The sequence below is a fragment of the Equus caballus genome, chromosome 2 (genome assembly GCF_041296265.1).
Source record: "Equus caballus isolate H_3958 breed thoroughbred chromosome 2, TB-T2T, whole genome shotgun sequence".
NCBI lineage: Eukaryota > Metazoa > Chordata > Mammalia > Perissodactyla > Equidae > Equus > Equus caballus.
In genome coordinates this window covers 57,250,124-57,267,451 of record NC_091685.1, presented here as the reverse complement: position 1 = coordinate 57,267,451, position 17,328 = coordinate 57,250,124, and the positions used below count along the sequence as shown (strand labels likewise).

Below are 17,328 nucleotides of genomic sequence, written 5' to 3'. Positions count from 1 at the left end.
CAGTTCCCGGGCTTGGCACCTATGGTGGGGGTGCTGCCCGCCTGCCAGGCTCCGGGGCCGGGCCCACGGGAGGGTGGGGCGGCTGGGAAGCTGGCACGCTGCCCCAGGGGAGCCTCTCTCGGCAGGCGCCCGGGTGCCGCGGGGGGGAGGGGGGAACAAAGGGCTCATTCTCCCCGTGCGCAGCCGGTGGCATCGCCGGGGCGTTGGCGGAAGCCCCCGGGGCCTGGGAGGGGGCAGGCCCAGGCGGGGCCGCCGAATCACGGGCTCCTGTTTCCCGCAGGGTGCTGGAGGAGGAAACCGGCGGAGCAGCTTCCCCACTCTCAGTTGCGCGTCTGGCGATGGCGATCAGAGGTCCTGCTGCGCTCTCTGCCGCGCTCTCCCTCCATTAGCTGCGCTGTGCCCTGCTGCGCCCTCGCTGGTGCCTCTCTACTGGGTCCCGGGATCGGCCCCCCTTCCAGGCACGACCCCCTCCCCCGGCCCCTGGCCTTTCCCCCAACTCGGCCATCTCCGACCCGGGGCGCGCGTTCCCCCCGGCCCGGCTCCCTCTCACCCTCCGGGGGCACCCGCTCCCCAGCCCCAGCCCGGCCCTCCCCGCGGCGCAGCACGGAGTCTCGGCGTCCCATGGCGCAACCCACGGCCTCGGCCCAGAAGCTGGTGCGGCCGATCCGCGCCGTGTGCCGCATCCTGCAGATCCCGGAGTCCGACCCCTCCAACCTGCGGTCCTAGAGCGCCCCCGCCGCCCCGGGGGAAAGAGCGCACGAGTGCACTGAGCGGAGAGAGGGAGAACGAGTCCTTGCCCGCCGGCCGGGAGGCCCCAGAGCCGGCCCATGGGGAGCGGGCGCCCGCCGGCCACGACGACCGCCGCCGCCTGCGCCGCGCCCATCCCGTGAAGCCCAGGTAAGTCCCGAGACGGGGCGCCAGGGGCCCGCCTTTGGGAGACGCTCGTAGCGGGCATTTCTGAGCCGAGCCCGGGCCGCACGCAGGGAGTGAGGTTCTCCGTGCTCCTCCTCGGACTGGGCCACACATCTGAAAGTTAGGATGCCTACCGAGGCCGGATCGCGTCGGAGTGGTGGCCCCAGAAAACCCGAGCGCCCTCTGTCAAGGCTCCCTGGGCTCCCTAACCCCCCTTCTGGGGTTTCAAGCAGCAGCCGAGGGCGCCTCGCTAGGAGAGCGCTGGGGCTCTGGTGCCACCTGTCATCCTGGTCCTTTGCACGCACGTTCAATTTTCCCTCCTTTGCCTCTGTCTGGGGCCCATCCCGATTTCCCCGCCTCCTCCCCTCCCCTCGCCAGGCTGCAGTCACCAGCGGCTGCCGGCGGCCCTGGCACTGCCTGCTGGACTGGGGCAGCTTGACCCGTCCCAGCTGAGGCCTCTTAATCCCCTTCTCCTTCCCTTGGGGGCCGCAGTGGAGATCCCAGCCCCCAGCAGTTGTTCTGGGACTCTGCCTCAGAAGCCAAGAAACTATAGAGTGCTGGGAAGAGGCCGGCTTGGGAGCTGCCCAGGTGTGGGGAGAGATACCAGCCAGCAGCCCTGCCTGGGGGCTCTCCCCAGTGACTCCAGCCTATGCTGCTTGCACTTCCCACCCCTCCAAGCCTGGGGGGGGGGGGGTTTGCGGGGTGGGCAAGCAGCGACCCCAGAACTACAGACTGCAATGCCGGAAGAGGCCTCTGAGACTGCTGATTTCTGAGGCTTATTTTATACAAGGGTACACTGAGGCCCAGAGGAGTGACAAGACTTGCCCAAGTACACATAGCCAGTGACTGAGTCAGAGCCAGCATCCAGCCTTCTTATCTCCCCAAGCAGTACCTTCCTCTAAGCTCATCTTTTGGGTTCTTGCCCCTGTCCTTCCCCATGGTTTGTGACCAGGTGCCAGGCTCCAGCGAGGCTAGGACATGTCATCCTAGAAATGGCAGTTTCTGCTGAGGGGCTGTGGCCTAGGCGGGCTGTCAAGTCCCAGGCATTAGGGGGAAGGGGTGACTTCCCTACACTGGAGCATCCCACCCAGACGGGTCCTTCAAGCTGCATGTGGGCAGGCAGCATGGAGCCCAGCTGTGGGTTGGCACTTGCCTTACTGGTTTGAGCCGTCTTGGTGCTGCCAGGGCGGTACCCATTCTGCACCGGGCAATAGGGTGCTTGGGACACGTGCCTAAGAAGCTCATGTTTTGGTGTTTATGCTCCAGGAACCCCTCTGGGAGAGCCCCATGAGGGCAGGAGAGTGATGGAGAGTATGCCCAGCTTCCTGAAGGAGACCCCAGCCTGGGAGAAGACAGCCCTTGAGAACAGCAACGTGGGACAGGAGCTGGACACTCAGCTGCGAGAGAGCCTACGCCGTGGGGCACTGTGCCTAGGAGAGCCTCCTCCCTTCTGGAGGGGGTTCCTGAGTACCCCAGACTCCTGGCTTCCCCCTGGCTTCCCCCAGAGCCCCAAGGACACACTCCCACTGGTGGAGGGCGAAGGCCCCCAGAATGGGGAGAGGAAGGCCAGCTGGCCGGGCAGCAAGGAGGGGCTGCGCTGGAAGGAGGCAGTGCTCACCCATCCCCTGGCATTCTGTGGGTCTGTGTACCCACCTCGCTATGGCTCCCTGATCCCTGAGCATAGCGGTGGCCATTCCAAGAGTGACCCTGTGGCCTTCCGGCCCTTGCACTGCCCCTTCTTTCTGGAGACCAAGATCCTGGAGCGAGCCCCCTTCTGGGTGCCCACCTGCTTGCCACCCCACCTAGTGTCCAGCCTGCCACCAGAGCGTCCATGTGACTGGCCCCTTGCCACACACCCCTGGGTGTACTCGGGGGGCCAGCCCAAAGTGCCCTCTGCCTTCAGCTTAGGCAGCAAGGTAAGTTTTGGAGCAGAGAAGGTACCTGGGGCTCAGGCCATGTGAGGCAGCTCTGCAGTCCCCGAGCAGTCCTACCAGGGCCGCACCACCTCGGCCTGTCCATTCTGATGAGAAGATAAGGTAGCACCCAGGTAGAGGAGCCTGTCAGCTCTGACAAAGTCGACCCCACGAAGTTCTTCCCCTGAGCAGCTCCCTCTCTCTAGGCCTCTCCTGCCTTCAGGCCATTTCAGGGTTTGACTCACCCATTGTCCATTCAGAACAAGGCCCTGGGAACAGGGGCCTCAGAACATGTGGTCTTGCCCTGGGGAGGGCAGACAAGGCCTTCCATCTGGGAGTGGAATGTGCAGGTGGCCCCGTGGTCTGTGTCTGGCACCTCCCCCAGAGGTGACCTGCACGCCCAGGGATGAGATTTAAAATATTTTAAAACCAGTGTGGTACAGGGCATCGGACAATCTGAATCAATCCTGGAGGCCCTTTGGCTGGGCTAGGCATTGACCTTTTAGTTGCTGGATTGTGGGGAGGTCTGAGAAATTCTGGGGCAGCGTCTGGGGGCAGCCATGGCAGCGGGGAGGCACTTAAGAGAGCAGTGCTGATGAACTGGCCTGTGAGTTCTTCAGTATTTTCACAACCCTTAAGGCCACACAGGTGCGTGCCTGATGGTGGTCAGTTCTGCTCATCCTTTTAAGCACTAGGAACCGAAATCAGCACCAGCTTAATCCCTTCTCCTCTCTTTAGGGCTTTTACCACAAGGATCCAAGCATTCTCAGGCTGGCAAAGGAGCCGATGCCAAGCACAGAATCTGGGTTGTTTGGCTTAGCCCCTGGTGGGCATCTCCAGAGAACTGGGGAGGTGGAACGCCCTTCACTCCACCAGAGGGATGGAGAGACAGGAGTCGGCAGGCATCAGAATCTTTGCCCACTTCTTCTGGGGCATCCAGACGCTATTCCCAGGACCCCCTGGCCCACTTGTCCCCCAGGCCTCGTTCATACTCTTGGCAATGTCTGGGCTGTCCCAGGGGGTGGGAGCCTTGGGTACCAGCTGCAGCCATCAACCACGTCAAGGTGTCCCTCTCCTGGGCCTCCTACCACCCAAGTGGGCTGTTGTTCATCTCCCCTACCCGCTAAAGATGGAGGTCTTGGCCCTTGTGGGAAGTGCCAGGAGGGCCTAGAGGCAGGCACCAGTGGGCCTAGTGAATCCAGCGAGGAAGCCAACAGGGCCCCTGGCCCCAGGGCCTGCCCGCCCAGCCATCACACCAAGCTGAAGAAGACATGGCTCACGCGACACTCTGAGCAGTTTGGGTGCCCAGGCGGCTTCCCTGGGGATGAGGAGCGCCCAGCTGCCCAACTGCGGGCCCTCAAGAGGGCAAGCAGCCCTGAGGTCCGGGGAGCAGTGGGCGGCCCAGCCGCCAAGCGACCCCCTGACCGTTTCCCAGGCAGTGCCAGGCAGGGGGACAGAAGCTGGCAGGAGGTGCTGGACTCATCATTTGGGAACAAGGCGGAGGCAGAACAGCATGATGACTGCAGAGGTAAGGGGTCGGGGAGGGGCTGCAAGGGGCCCTGTGTGGGAGGGGGCAGCCAGGACTGGGGCTTTGCAGGGCAGTGGGCTCAGTGGGTCCTTTGTGAGTGGATCACACCTGGTTGTCTGGTTCCCACTGGGTTGTGATAGCTCTCTGGGAGTTCCTTAGCATCTACTGGCCAGAGCCTTCCAGCAAGTGGCTTCTGTTTTCATCTGCCTCCTCTGAACCATGGTGTGTTGGTGGGAGTGTAATGATGCGGTTAAGAGCATGGGCTCTGAGTCAGAGTACTGGGTTCTGACTTTGCCATCTGGTACTGTGTGACCTCTGGCTGGTTTCTTCACCTCTCTGGACTTTGGTTTCCTCATCTATAAAATGGGGATAAACACAGGACGTACCTCATAAGACTGCTGTGAAGATGAAAATGATATCATTCACCTGAAGTGCTTTGAAGACTTCCTGGCACTTAATCAGCACTCAACAACATTCACCTTTATGATTATTTGTGCTACAAATCCCCATCTGGGGGACTGTGTCTCCTGAAGGACCCCTTGTCCTGCCTCAGGAACAAGCAACTGCTCTCTTGGCCAGCTGGATCATGGAAACTCGGTTTGGACTCTGCCAGTGTGAGGCCGTAGGCATATCCTGGATCCCTCTGTCACGGAGCGCCCCTCCTGGAGGGCTCCAGCACTGTCGGCCCCAGCCTCAGTTCTTTGAGATCACTTCAGTTGTTGGCCTCCTGGACTTCTGGGCCTGGATCAGGACTCTCTTGATGGCCGTGCCCAAGCACTCCTGCACCTGATGTGGCCCTGTGCACGCCCTCCCAAGCCTCTGCCTGGGTTATGAAGCTGCTGGCCCCTGTGCCTTCTTGGGTTACTGCACCTGTGGCCTGTGTTGAAACTCTCCGGCCTTCTCACCTTCCAGCGCCCTCCAGCCACATTGGGATTGTCTCCTCACACTGTCATTCAGCCAACGGGATCACTAAGCCCCCGGAGGAGCTCGCCAAAGTCTGCACTGGCTGGATCCTGCACTTGGGGGCAGGACGATTGCCCCGGCTGCCCCAGCCTTGGGCTCAGCACCCCAGACCCCTCTTCCCGGCCCGGCAGTCCCTGTCAGGGCATTGTCAGGCTCCCCACTCAGCCTTTTTAATGAAGTTTCTAGCTGCCTGGTTCACTCTTGCTGGTTCCAAATCAGACCTCATAGGCCTGGGCTGGTTCTGAGTATGGGTGGTCTGAGTGCTAAGGCAGGTCCTGGGTTTGCATAAGCCCAGGAAGCCCAGACTTCTGACCAGATGCATTGTCCCCTCAGGACCTCGAGATGGCAAGACCAGCCTCCAGGACCCAGGGCTTCAGGAAGCACCTTGCTCGGCTCCCCCGGCAGGCATTGCTCAGTGCCAAAGCTGTACCCAGGCAGCTGGAGAGGCAGGAGGGCTGGCCTGCCACTCCCAGCAAGCACCGAGGTGAGCCCTTGTCCCTGGATGCCCGCAGCACCCTCCCGCTCAGGACTCCCTCCTCACCTTCCTCTGCTCTGTCTCCAGATTGCCTCTGGGAGGGGAGCAGCAGCAGGAGGAAGACTCGGCAGCCAGCTCTGAGGAGGGCAGAGGGTCTGGCCTGGAGGTCCAGCTCAGCATAGGCCTTGCCAAGCACCTGCTAAGTGGTTTGGGGGACCGATTGTGCCGCCTGCTGCGGAGGGAGAGAGAGGCCCTGGCCTGGGCACAGCGGGAAGGTGAGCAGGACCCATAGGGCATTCAGGATCCCGGGAGGGCCTGGTCCTGTGGTCATTGTGCTTTCACAAGGAGGCTGGGGCGGCTGGGGTGGGCCCCTCTCTCCCACCAGCACTGCCCGTCCAGCCGCCAGCTCGAGAGAGCTCCTGCCCTGCTTTGCCCTTATTCTTAGCTAAGGCTCTTAGTCAACACACATTCTGAAGTTTCTGGCCTGGGTGGGGGATGTTGGGAAGGTGTAAACCTGGTCCAGCCCAACTCTCTAAGAGCTTTTGGGCTTGCTGGGGAAATAAGACTGAGTGCCAAGTGTCTGCAAGAGTGCTTGAGGGTAGAGGAGCTCCCTGAGGGTTTTTGCACTAAGGAAGGCATCCCAGTGGCGAGGCTCACAGCCCGTGGAGGCGAGTAGGGTTTGGGCTGAGGTTAGAGGCTGGTGGAGCACAAGGCGTCCAGCTCGTCCCTCTGGCTCCATGCTCCCTTTCCTGCACCCCTTTCACAGCACCGCGAGAGTGGTCTTGGGAAACACACGCCTGTGGTCTGTCACTCCCTGGGTGGACGCCTGTTGGTGGCTCCCTCTTATCCCAGAAAGTCCAGCCCCTTCCCCATTCCTCAGCTGGCCCCTGTTTCCCCTGCCACTCCCTCAGCCCAGATTCCCGGCATACCGCATCATCGCCCGCCCTCCTTCTGGGCTCACCTGAGCTTGTCTGTGCCCTCAGGCCTTGGCACTCTTGTTCCTACTGTCTGGAAAGCCCTTCTCCTCCCATTCTACCTGGTGAATGAAAACTTACTCATCACTTGGGGCCCATTTGTTCAGCAGCCCCAATAATCACCACCCTCATCCTCCCATCCCATTCTCACTCTTGTCCCCGCCCCGTGGTGCCATACTCATTGCCATGTTTATGGGCCTATCTCCCCCTTTGGAATATGAGCGCTGGGAGGGTGAGCACCAAGTCCTGACCAGTTCCGAATCCCCAGCACCCAACCCGGGACAAGACAAACATTTGTTGAATGAGTAAATGAATGTGTGCTCACTGGCATCCTTCCACCTACCAATGAGGGTTTTGTCTGAAACTTTGGGTGAGGGAAGGACTGGCCTCCTGAGGTTTCTTCTTCTAACATACAGAGTCCCCTGAAGAAAAGCCACCTCAGGCAGGAGGGAGGCCGGTGAAGGGTGTGTTGGAAGTGGTGTAGCTGGTAATTCAGGGCCCATGGGGAGCCAGAGAGCAGGACCTGGGGAGAGGAGGCCTGCATTTTCCCCAGGGGTGGGTTGCTGGAGGTGCCCATGCTGCAGGGAGGGGCAGTCAAGTAAGCCAGGGTGTCTGTAAGGGGCCTGTCTCCCTTCTGGGGCGGCCGCTCAGTGGAAACTGCCCCTGTTTCTCTCCATCCCTGCCTGGAGGCCTCCCACATGAGGTCATCAAAAGGGGCCTGTGGCTTGAGCCCCCTCTGACCCTGCTCTCTCCCACGGTCAGCAGGCCAGGGGCCGGTCGGGACAGAGGACAACCCAGGCATTCCGCACTGTTGCAACCGCTGCCACCACGGACTCTTCAACACCCACTGGAGATGCCCCCACTGCAGCCACCGGCTGTGTGTGGCCTGTGGTCGCATGGCGGGCGCTGGTAGGGCCAGGGAGAAAGCAGGTAGGAAAGGAGCTGGGAGCCGAAGGTGGGAGGGCAGGGACGGGGCCTCGGAGGGACTGCTCTGAGGTCTGTGGCCATTTCGTGGCTGCCTCTCCTCAGCCCCAGCCTCAGCCCCACTGCTCAATGACCCTCAGAGCAGGTCTTCCCCTCCCCCTGGATCAGAGGGCCACACTTGTGTCCTCGCCTACCCTTAAAAGAAGTCGAGGGCGGCCGGCCCCGTGGCGCAGCAGTTAAGTACGCATGTTCCGCTATGCTGGCCCGGGGTTCGCCAGTTCGGATCCCGGGTGCAGACATGGCACCACTTGGCAAGCCATGCTGTGGCAGACATCCCACATATAAAGTAGAGGAAGATGGGCACGGATGTTAGCTCAGGGCCAGTCTTCCTCAGCAAAAAGAGGAGGATTGGCAGCAAATGTTAGTCCAGGGCTGATCTTCCTCAAAACAAAACAAAACAAAAAAGGAAGTCAAGGGCCTACCCTATGCCTCCCACTTTGCTCAGCTTGCACTTCAACACTGTGAAGTGGGTATTATTGCCTCCATTTTCCAGATAAGAAAAATCAGAGAGATTGGGTGACTTGTCCAAGGTCACACAGTAAGTGTTGTGTCCAGGATTTAGACTCAGATCTTCTGACTCCAAGTCCCGTTCTCTTCAGGGTTCTCAGCTCTCTCTCCCTTGGCTCAGCTTGGTGACCTGAGGGCTTGAAATTTCCCAATGTTCCAACAGACATGGCCAAAAAGAGTTCCAGGGTCAGAAACGTTTTGGAACACTGTATCCCACATGATCATCTTGGTGTCTTGCAACGCTTATCAGCATATTAAAGGCTCTGCGTTCTGCAAGCAAAGAGAATCCTCTGTCACTATGAGCCCGAGTTTCCCAGAAAGCCCGTGTCTCGTCCATTATCGAGCCCCTGACTTAGATGTCATGCCCTTGCCCTTCTCCCCTGACCTTAACCTGTGGTTCCCTTGGTTTCCTGACCCAGTGTCTCCTTGCTACCCCACAGGCTCTCAGGAGCAGTCCACGGAGGGGTGTGCCCAGGAGGCTGGGCATAGGGCCTGTTCCCTGATGCTCACGCAGTTTGTCTCCAGCCAGAGTGAGCCATTTTGGAGGGATGGAGCATGCAGAGGGCGGGTCCTGGGAGAGACCAGCCTCCTGTGTGGATGTCCCTCAGCCAGATCCCATGCCCTCCTGGTTGGTGAGGCCAAGCCATACAGGGGCGGCCTCCTGTCCACACTCACCACCAAACTCCATCTCCCCTCTCCCCTCACAGCTTTGGCAGAATTGAGCACTGCAATGCACCAGGCCTGGGTCAAGTTTGACATCCGGGGACACTGCCCCTGCCAAGCTGATGCCCGGGTGTGGGCCCCTGGGGATGGGGGACAGCAGGTAAGAAGCAGGGCATGGGACAGGCACAGAGCACCGCTGGGCCCCAGGGTCGGGCATCGTGTCTGCAAGGTACTGACCTTGGCAGGTTTGGCCCTTTCCTTTTGATGGGGACGAAGAGGGACACGGAAGCTGAGTGAAATCAGGCTACTTCTCGCATTGCCCGGGGGTTAGGATCTGTGGAGTGAGCTCTAGCATCTGCCCCACGTCAGCCCACCCAGCAGCAGCCCAGAGCTCCCAGCCACTCTGCGCGCGTTCCCGCTTAGCACATCATGCGAGGGCTGCTTGCCGGCGCCTCCTGCCTCTCCACGCCCAGGCACGGGCTCCTGCAGGCCGAGCGCTGGCCCCCTTCTCAGTAACCACTGCACCTAGCACACAGCAGGTGCTCAGTATGCATTTTACAAAGTTTTTATGAAGTTCATGTTTTATAAAAGTCATTCATTCAAAAAATAGTTTATTGAATGCATTTTGTGTACCAAACACTGTCTGCACACCTACTGTGGAAAATTTGGAAACTGCGGACAAGTACAAGGAAGAAAACAACAGGAGCTGTCACACTGCCATTGTCGTTGTGACACGTCTGTCCAGTCGTTTGCCTATACATGTATTCAAGTCTGCTTTGGTCTACTGTAGACTGGACTGCATGTAGAATTCCATGAGCAACCTTTGTCCACCTAACATTGTGTCATAGAACATTCTGCTCCTTGTAGACACCATCTTAGGACCTAGAAGAATCCATTGTTAATACTTGTGGGTTGAACTGGGTTGAGTTGTGTTGGCCATTTTTAAATCTCTGGTTGGGTTGGGGGGTGGTGGGTGGGTTTAACAGAAGGAGCTGACAGAGAAAACTCCCCCAACTCCACAACCTTCCTGCAACGGGGATGCCAGCAGGACCAAGGACATCAAAGCGGGTGAGCGGCCTGTGCCTTGCTGAGGCTGGACCAGCGCTGGAGTCCCCAGGAGACACTGGAATTGCTTTAGCCATCCCCTCCCCACATACTCTCTGTCACTCTTCTCAAGTCATTCCAGAGAAAACAAATCTGAATACAATCTAGGACAAGCCTCCTAACCCCTCCCCACCAGGCCCCCTCCTTCTGAGCCCCTGTCAGCGGGGGAGCTGCCGGCAGGAAAGCCAGTGGTGGGAGGCGAGTGCAACCAGAGCAGACCTGAGGTGGGCAGTGCCAGTGAGGGGAGAGCAGACTGGGCTGGGAGACAAGGGAAGGGGCTGCAGGCAGTAGAGCCTCAAGAGAAAGGTGAAGCCCGTCACCGTCTTCCTCCCCGACAGAGACCCCAGACTCCACAGATACCTCAGCAGAGGACCGTGCTGGCCGAGGGCCCCTGCCTTGTCCCTCGCTCTGTGAACTGCTGGCCTCCACTGCTGTCAAGCTCTGCTTGGGGCACGAGCGGATACACATGGCCTTTGCCCCCGTCACTCCAGCCCTGCCCAGTGTGAGCAAGGGCATGGAGGGAGGGCTGGGGGCCCGAGGACAGAGGCTGGGCTGGCCCTTCCTGTGTGGTCAGGCAAATCCTGAGCCCTCCTGCCCCACCCTCCCTCCCTGCAGGATGACCGTATCACCAACATCCTGGACAGCATCATTGCGCAGGTAGTGGAACGCAAGATCCAGGAGAAAGCTCTGGGGCCCGGGCTGCGGGCTGGACCAAGCCTGCGCAAGGGCCTGGGCCTGCCCCTCTCCCCCGTGCGGCCCCGGCTGCCTCCCCCCGGGGCTTTGCTGTGGCTGCAGGAGCCCAGGCCTCGGCGTGGCTTCCACCTCTTCCAGGAGCACTGGAGGCAGGGTCAGGTGAGCTCCCCACGGCCCCCCTCCCAGCTCTCACAGCCTCGCCTGCCCTCAGGGCTGTGGTCTCTAGGGCCAGGCGGAGTCCTCATGCTGTTCTACTGCCATCGTGGGCACCCCGTCCATCTTCTCACATCCCCTTCCTTTCCCCACTGCAGCCTGTGTTGGTGTCAGGGATTCAGAGGACATTGCAAGTCAACCTGTGGGGGACAGAAGCTCTTGGGGCGCTTGGAGGCCAGGTGCAGGCGCTGACCCCCCTCGGGCCTCCCCAGCCCACAAGCCTAGGCAGCACAGCATTCTGGGAGGGATTCTCTCGGCCTGAGGGTAAGTATCCCTGATAACCAGTAGAAGGAGCTGGGGGCCTGAGCCTGGTGGCAACAAAGTCTCAGAGTGACCCTGGGGACAGCTGGAAGCAGAGCCCAGGGCTGAAACTGGACTCTGTTGCTGCCACTGGGGCAGGGGCCTCTGGGCCAAGGAGGTTCCTCCCTGGGCCAGTGACCTTTCTGTCTCTTCCCCTAGTTCGCCCACAGTCAGATGAGGGCTCCGTCCTCCTGCTACGCACAACTCTGGGGGATGAGGATACCAGCAGGTGTGTAGGCACCCAGGGCTGCTCCTATCACCCCAGCCACCGCCCGGCCCCTTGCCATCCTTCCTCTCCTCCTCTGCTCCCCACCCCATGACCCTCAGTGCTCCCTACTTGCCTCTGGGAGTTACCCCAGTAGTGGAGGGCTTCGGCAGGGTCTCTGGTGCCTGGGTTGAGCCTGCTGGGTGTGACCCACTCCCCCAACAGGGTGGAGAACCTGGCCGCCAGCCTGCCACTTCCAGAGTACTGTGCCCACCATGGGAAACTCAACCTGGCTTCCTACCTCCCCCCGGGCCCTGCCCTGCGTGCACTGGAGCCCCAGCTGTGGGCAGCCTATGGTGAGTGCCCACTCCACTCCTGCCCAGTCCCTACCCCCATTCCTGTCATCTCTGGGCACTCATGTGTCTGTGTCAAGGTCTCAGGGCCTGTTCCCAACTGTCCTTTCTCCACTTTCATGTAGGTGTGAGCCCACACCGTGGGCACCTAGGGACCAAGAACCTCTGTGTAGAGGTGACTGACCTGGTCAGTGTCCTGGTGCGTGCTGAAGCCCCACTGCCTGCCTGGCACCGGGCACAGAAAGGTGGGTCCTTGGCTGGAGGCAGGGGTGGGGACCAGCTGCAGATACGAGGTCCTGTCTCTGCCCACCCTGGGCCCTCCTAAGCCCACTTTCTCCCTCAGACTTCCTCTCAGGCTTGGACGGAGAGGGCCTCTGGTCTCCAGGCAGCCAGGTCAGCACTGTGTGGCACGTGTTCCGGGCGCAGGACGCCCAGCGCATCCGCCGCTTTCTCCATATGGTGAGGAGGGAGCTGGGAGCCTTCCCCTTGCCCTGCCCAGCCCTCCTGCTCCCTGGGAGTGGGGGCTCCCAGCCCCAGAAACTCTCCCTGTCTGTGTGTGCACCCCGTGTGCTCGCTCCCCCCCGCTCAGGTGAGCTGGACAGCCTCGACTCAGAAAGCTACAGAGAAGGCAGACCAGGACCTTGTGGGAGCCCTGCGGGTGGGCACAGAAGGAGCGGGGTGTTGAGGCAGGACCTGATGACGAAGTGAAAGTAAGAGCTGCTGCAGGCTGGGGGCTATGTAAGGGCTGTGGGTACATTCTCTCAGTTATTGTCACAACCCCCCGGTGAGGCGGGTACTGCTGCTTTCCCATTGTGCAGATGGGAAAACTGAGGCAGCGTAGTGGAGCTGGCACCTGAGCTTATGGCTGTTCCTGCCCCAGGTCACTACACTGTGCTCCTCCTGGGGGCAGGCAGCCTCCCGTTCAGGCTCTGGGCGGGCGGGGCTGGCAGAGGGCAGAGGGAAGCCCATGTGAGATGCCCCCCTGCTGCTCCCCTTTCCATCACCCACACCTATGAGGAGGGGCTCCTCAGGGTGCTAGCAGGTGAGGGCTGAGGGAGGCAGCGTGGCTGGTGGAGGGAGATAGTGCACCAGAATAAGGGGCAGGGGAAGGAGAAGAGGAGGGGGTGAGCAGAAGGCAGGAAGCTCCAGGGGCTGGGCGAGGTGGGAGGCCAGTGTTAAGGTTAGGGCAGCCCAGTGGCTCCAAAGTCCACTGAGCTCTGATTGTCCAGGGGAAAAGACATCCACCATGTGTCACTCCTGCTGAGGCACATGCATACACACGACATGCAGATGTCAACATGGCTATCCGGCACCACCTTCCTGCCCACAGGCATGCACATCTGCAGACACATCAACAGACGCACATGGATCTGTAGATACACATGCAGATGCTGGAACACGCAGAGGGGAGCAGACAGAAGCACATGTTCACACACAGATGGCCTCGTCTAGTCTGGGTGTGTCTGGCCGTGGGCAGTCCCATATAGCCAAACCCGATGATTCATGGGGAAGATCTGAGGGGCGTATTCTCACTGGGTGGCCTGGGAAACACTGCTGCTAGCTCCAGGATGGATTTGAACCTCTGGGGGCAAAGAACCTGGGCACCTGCCTGGGGCTACCCTGGGGTCCAACCTGGCTCGCCAGCCTCCTCACTCTCCATGGCCCAATCTTGGAGCCCTGAGCCCTGAGCCCTAAGCCCAGGGACAACTGCTGAAGTCCTGGCTAAAGGGGTGGATTTAGCTGGTGGCCAGTTGGAGCACGATGCAGGTGTCAGGTGTTCACCTCTGCAGGTGCTTCCTGGGCATCTTCTTCTCTGGCCTCCACAAGGCCCTGTCTGCCCAAGTTGCTCCCTGCTCTGATTGGGCTGGTGAAGGCCCCCACAGCTGTGCCTGCTTCAGAGGCCTCAGCCTGGACAGGCAAGCCCGTCCATCCACTGGTGTCCATCCACAATTCTGTGTGACCCTGCCTTTTCTGGATCTGGTATCTTAGAAGGATCTGATGCATGCTCTAGATTGTCTCCCCAGGGACGTACAGCTCCCTACTCACCCACAATTTAGTGCACAATTCAGGATGTTCACAGGACTCCAGGCTAAGAGCTCCTAGTGTAGACGGCTTATGAGTTGAGATGAATGCAGGATGTCTTCCTGGGTTTGGGAGAAAGGGGGACCTTTGAGAGAGGGAGCCAGGGCCTAGGGCCAGGGACCCAGAGGCTGTTCAAGGCGTTCAGCCACAGGAAAGCGGAGATTTAGAAGCCCGCCGCGGAGCCCTCAATCCTTTCCTCTAAACTCCTCCAGACAAATCTCTGTTCTGCCAACCTGCATGGCCCCAGCCCCTTGCCATTACAGCCCCTTTCTCTCCCAGCCCTTAGTCCTCCCCTGCCGGCCCTTCAAGACTTGACCACTTCAGCTCTTTTCCATGCCCCTAGCCTCCGGGAAGCCCACGCCCGTCCCGCTGCAGACTGCCCTTGCCTCGCCCCTTGCTCACTGCCCCTTCTCTTCTTTGAGGTGTGCCCGGCTGGCGCAGGCACCCTGGAGCCTGGCACCCCGGGCAGCTGCTACCTGGACGCAGGACTGCGGCGGCGCCTGCGGGAGGAGTGGGGCGTGAGTTGCTGGACCCTGCTACAGGCCCCTGGAGAGGCTGTGCTGGTGCCTGCGGGGGCTCCCCACCAGGTGCTTCCCCAGTGGACCAGGGGCTCTGCAGAGAGCTCAGAATCTCAGAAGCGGCAAGAATGGACATCACAGTGATACAGCATCTGCCAGCCTCTTACAGCCTCATCTCTCTCAATACCCTAGAGCTAGGCATGGCAGGAAGTAAGGCACTCATTGCAGGGATGAGGAAGTGCTGGAGAAGCTGAGCGGTCCTGAAGTCATCAAGCAGACTGGGCATTGTGTCCTCAGATGCCAACTGCCTGTGCTGTCTCTGGCATCCCCTTGTCCTGGTTTTGGCCATGCCCTTTGGGGTGCCTGGTGCTGGATCCAGGGCCTCTGCTCTCGGAGAACTGGGTGGGGGTCATTATAGGAAGTAGAGACCAGAGGGGCAGGGGGAGGATGGCCATCCTGAGCCTCTGCTGACCCTCCTGCCCCCTCCTCCCTGGCACAGGTGCAGGGCCTGGTAAGCACAGTGAACGTCACTCAGCACTTCCTGTCCCCCGAGACCTCTGCCCTCTCTGCTCAGCTCTGCCACCAGGGACCCAGCCTGCCCCCCGACTGCCGCCTGCTTTATGCCCAGGTGAGTGTGACACTGGCCAGGAGGCTGGGTGTGTTGCCCAGGTTCCCCCGCGGCACAGCTGGGGTGGCATAGCAGATCCAGTTCTGTGCCAAGCAGGCAGCCAGCCTGGGCCCAGGAAGGGCGTTCTTTGGGGGAGGGCCCAGGAACGTGACTGAAAACCCCTTGTCCTCTCTCTTTCTCCTAGATGGACTGGGCTGTGTTCCAAGCAGTGAAGGTGGCTGTGAGAACATTACAGGAGGCTAAATAGGGGATGCCAGGTGCCTGGGGTAGGGGTAGGGCTGGTAGGCCAAGTGCTCAGCCCAGGTACAGCTTTAGCAGGGACTGATGCTGGGGGACGTGGGGACTTTTGGTGAATCCCACAAGCATCACTCTGGGCACAAGCAGGGCACCCCATTCCCCTCCCCTGACCTGGGCTCTAAAGCCAACAGCCACAGTGCCACCACAGCTCGCTGCCCTGCACAGGCTAGTGCCTACTCCACCCCTGCACCCTTCTCCACGGTACCAAACCCACACTGGGGATAGTTGACTCCCTCCAGCCCTTGTCCCCAACCCAGGAGACAAACAGCCCTTCCTTATGGGACCTCGGGAATCATTCTGGTTTAAGCAACACCTTCTGCTGCCTCATCCTCTGCCATCCCATCTCTGACTCAAGCTCTGCTTGCACCACCCACATCCTTACTGCAGGCGTGCTGGACAAGGGGCTGCCGAAATCCTGCCCTCTTTCCAGAGAGCTGTGAAGTGTGGGGAGGGGTGGCATCAGGGGACTGCCCGGGCTTGGCTGGAGGGGATGATATAGGTGATGCCTTATCTCTGCTCCCTCCTCTTGCCACCCTCCTTCATCATTTCCATTAAAGTCTGTTGTTTTGTGAATGCTGCCAGTGTGGTTGGCCCTGCTTCTGCAGGCCCCATGGATTGGGGAGGGAGGAGAGACATGGAAATGGAGAGTATGGATGGGTGCTGGGGCCGGGGTGACAGGGACCTCAAACACCCCACCTGCTCTTCTTCTGGAGGGCCTGGGTCCCTACCACCCACTGAGCAGCAGATGGAGCCTTCCAGGGGGCTGCCCCTGAAGATGCTCTTGACAGCGACAGCAGGCAAGGCAGAGCCCTGGGGCGCAGCAGTGAGGTGGCCACCCTGCGCAGCATGGGCTGCAGAGATCTGGAGCCCCAACCCTTCCCCGCAAACTCCAGGCCACTCCCTCTCTCCTGTCTGACCTGACCTGGAGCTCCCGGAGTGTGGCCCAGGAGACCTTGCCCAGCCGTCTGCTCTTGGTGCCCCAGGCCCACCACCCTGCCCTGGACTGAGCCTGCTGCCCAACCGCTGACTGCCCCTCCCCACCCCCAGGCCCTCTGATGCGGCTCTGCCCGCTCCCCTGCCCTTGTCCATCTCAAGCCCAGCATGCCCCGACTCTTGTTATACCCAATTGTTGCTGTGGTGGTTCACAGGATTTTTTTACGAAATAAAATTTTTTATTATAAGTGTAATATACTTTCAGAACATTTAGAAAATAAGAAAAAGTCACCTGTAAGCCCACCTCCACTCACCCCCAACCCAACCACAATCAGTATCTTGGTGTACTTCCTTCTAGCGTTTTCTCCAAGGATCTGACTTACGCACAGTTGAGCTGGTGTGTTTGTACTCGGTTCTTCCTTTAACACTGTGTTGTGATCATTTTCTGTGTTGCTACCTGACCTTCATTTTAAATGGCTGCTTATGTTCCATAAGTGGCTTCCCTGTGATTTATGTAACTATCCCTTATTAAAAATTAGGTTTCTTCATTGTTTGCAAAGCTAGGTTATTTTCATTTCTTCATGGGACAGAAAAAAAAGAAAAAAAAAAATAAGGAACTGCTACTCTTCACTGTGCCCTGCTTTCATCTAACTGATCCATTTCCTCCCTGATCAGGCGTTGAGGGAGACACCATTTGTTTCCATTTTACAGAAGAAGAAACAGTCAGGTGGGGGTTAAGTGGGTCGCCCAAGGTCACACAGCAATTTTACTGGCAAAATTGGGATTTGGACCAAGTTTCCTGCCTCAAGCTGCCTTATTTATTGTATAATCTTCATGCTTAATGGACTCCGCAGACGGGCCTGCTGGCCTCTCTGTCCTCCTCCTTCCAATGGAGGCACTTCACGGCTGGTCAGGTTCCAAGTGGCCCTGAGTGACCCATCCCTACCTACACTTCACCTTATAGAGCCATGTCCTGATGTCACCCCAGAACTCCAAAGACGGGGTCCTTCCTGTGGGAAGATGGGGATGTCCAGGTCACTGGGTCTCTCTCTTCCCCAAGAGACCTCTCTGCTGTCTCCCCTT

The 17,328-nt window shown here is 59.6% G+C and overlaps 2 protein-coding genes across 9 annotated transcripts; both read left to right on the top strand.

Annotated features, from left to right (window-relative positions):
* Positions 1-316: 316 nt before the first annotated feature.
* HR (HR lysine demethylase and nuclear receptor corepressor) lies at positions 317-16,804 on the top strand. 8 transcript variants are annotated; one of them, XM_005607658.4, is made up of 19 exons: positions 317-897; positions 2,179-2,828; positions 3,564-4,353; positions 5,650-5,800; positions 5,879-6,066; positions 7,528-7,695; positions 8,697-8,786; positions 8,964-9,079; positions 9,906-9,987; positions 10,362-10,525; positions 10,639-10,875; positions 11,028-11,193; positions 11,389-11,458; positions 11,660-11,790; positions 11,913-12,032; positions 12,131-12,246; positions 14,292-14,456; positions 14,887-15,015; positions 15,200-16,804. In XM_005607658.4, the coding sequence occupies exons 2-19, from the start codon at positions 2,217-2,219 to the stop codon at positions 15,260-15,262; spliced, it is 3,558 nt and encodes a 1,185-aa protein (XP_005607715.2). In that variant the 5' UTR covers positions 317-897; positions 2,179-2,216; the 3' UTR covers positions 15,263-16,804. The 8 variants fall into 8 exon arrangements, 4 of the variants coding, with proteins under 4 accessions (XP_005607715.2, XP_070112090.1, XP_070112084.1 ...); XR_011434284.1 differs by lacking the exon at positions 317-897 and adding an exon at positions 8,243-8,287 and having other exon boundaries at positions 2,217-2,828; positions 13,118-14,456; positions 15,200-16,499; XR_011434281.1 differs by lacking the exon at positions 317-897 and adding an exon at positions 8,243-8,287 and having other exon boundaries at positions 2,217-2,828; positions 12,131-12,497; positions 13,118-14,456; positions 15,200-16,499.
* HRURF (HR upstream open reading frame) lies at positions 622-726 on the top strand. Its single transcript, XM_070256015.1, has one exon. The coding sequence runs from the start codon at positions 622-624 to the stop codon at positions 724-726; it is 105 nt and encodes a 34-aa protein (XP_070112116.1).
* Positions 16,805-17,328: the final 524 nt, after the last annotated feature.

What these genes read in the sequence shown, in the direction of transcription:
- HRURF (XM_070256015.1), top strand. Translation starts at nt 622, where the DNA reads ATGGCGCAACCCACGGCCTCGGCCCAGAAGCTGGTGCGGCCGATCCGC.
- HR (XM_070255983.1), top strand. Translation starts at nt 2,217, where the DNA reads ATGGAGAGTATGCCCAGCTTCCTGAAGGAGACCCCAGCCTGGGAGAAG. An exon ending in ACAGCATGATGACTGCAGAG is followed by an intron (nt 4,354 to 5,649) that starts GTAAGGGGTCGG and finishes TTGTCCCCTCAG; the next exon opens with GACCTCGAGATGGCAAGACC. An exon ending in CTGGGGATGGGGGACAGCAG is followed by an intron (nt 9,080 to 9,905) that starts GTAAGAAGCAGG and finishes TGGGTTTAACAG; the next exon opens with AAGGAGCTGACAGAGAAAAC.